Source organism: Pyrgilauda ruficollis, unplaced genomic scaffold, assembly GCF_017590135.1.
Source record: "Pyrgilauda ruficollis isolate IOZ18807 unplaced genomic scaffold, ASM1759013v1 scaffold149, whole genome shotgun sequence".
NCBI classification, from domain to species: Eukaryota; Metazoa; Chordata; class Aves; order Passeriformes; family Passeridae; genus Pyrgilauda; species Pyrgilauda ruficollis.
In genome coordinates, this window is record NW_024513543.1 from 752314 (window position 1) to 752570 (window position 257).

At 83.3% G+C, this 257-nt stretch overlaps 1 protein-coding gene across 1 annotated transcript in view; it reads left to right on the top strand.

Moving 5' to 3' along the window:
• Window positions 1–30: 30 nt before the first annotated feature.
• Window positions 31–257, top strand: part of SRRM1 (serine and arginine repetitive matrix 1) — a 17341-nt gene continuing 17114 nt past the window's right edge. Inside the window, exon 1 of the mRNA XM_041460807.1 lies at window positions 31–132. Coding sequence (XP_041316741.1) covers window positions 112–132 — 21 coding nt within the window. The 5' untranslated portion in view covers window positions 31–111. The remainder of the gene's footprint in view (window positions 133–257) is intronic.

A 257-nucleotide genomic window follows, 5' to 3' on the forward strand; every position in this document is an offset into this window, starting at 1 on the left:
TTCCTCCCGCCCCCTCCACCCCCCCCACACGCCCGGCACGGCTGAGGGCGCGCGCGGTGCACGCCGGGACGGCAGCGCGCGCCGCGGCCGGGAGGAGGCGGAGGAGCCAAGATGGACGCCGGGTTCTTCCGCGTAAGTGCCGGCCCGGGCGGGCCCTGAGGGCGAGCGGGCGGCGCGGCGGCCCCGCCGGGGCACGGGAGCACCGCCCGGTCCCGCTGCAGGCCCGCGCTGGAGCCGCGCTGCCCCGCGCGGCGCCG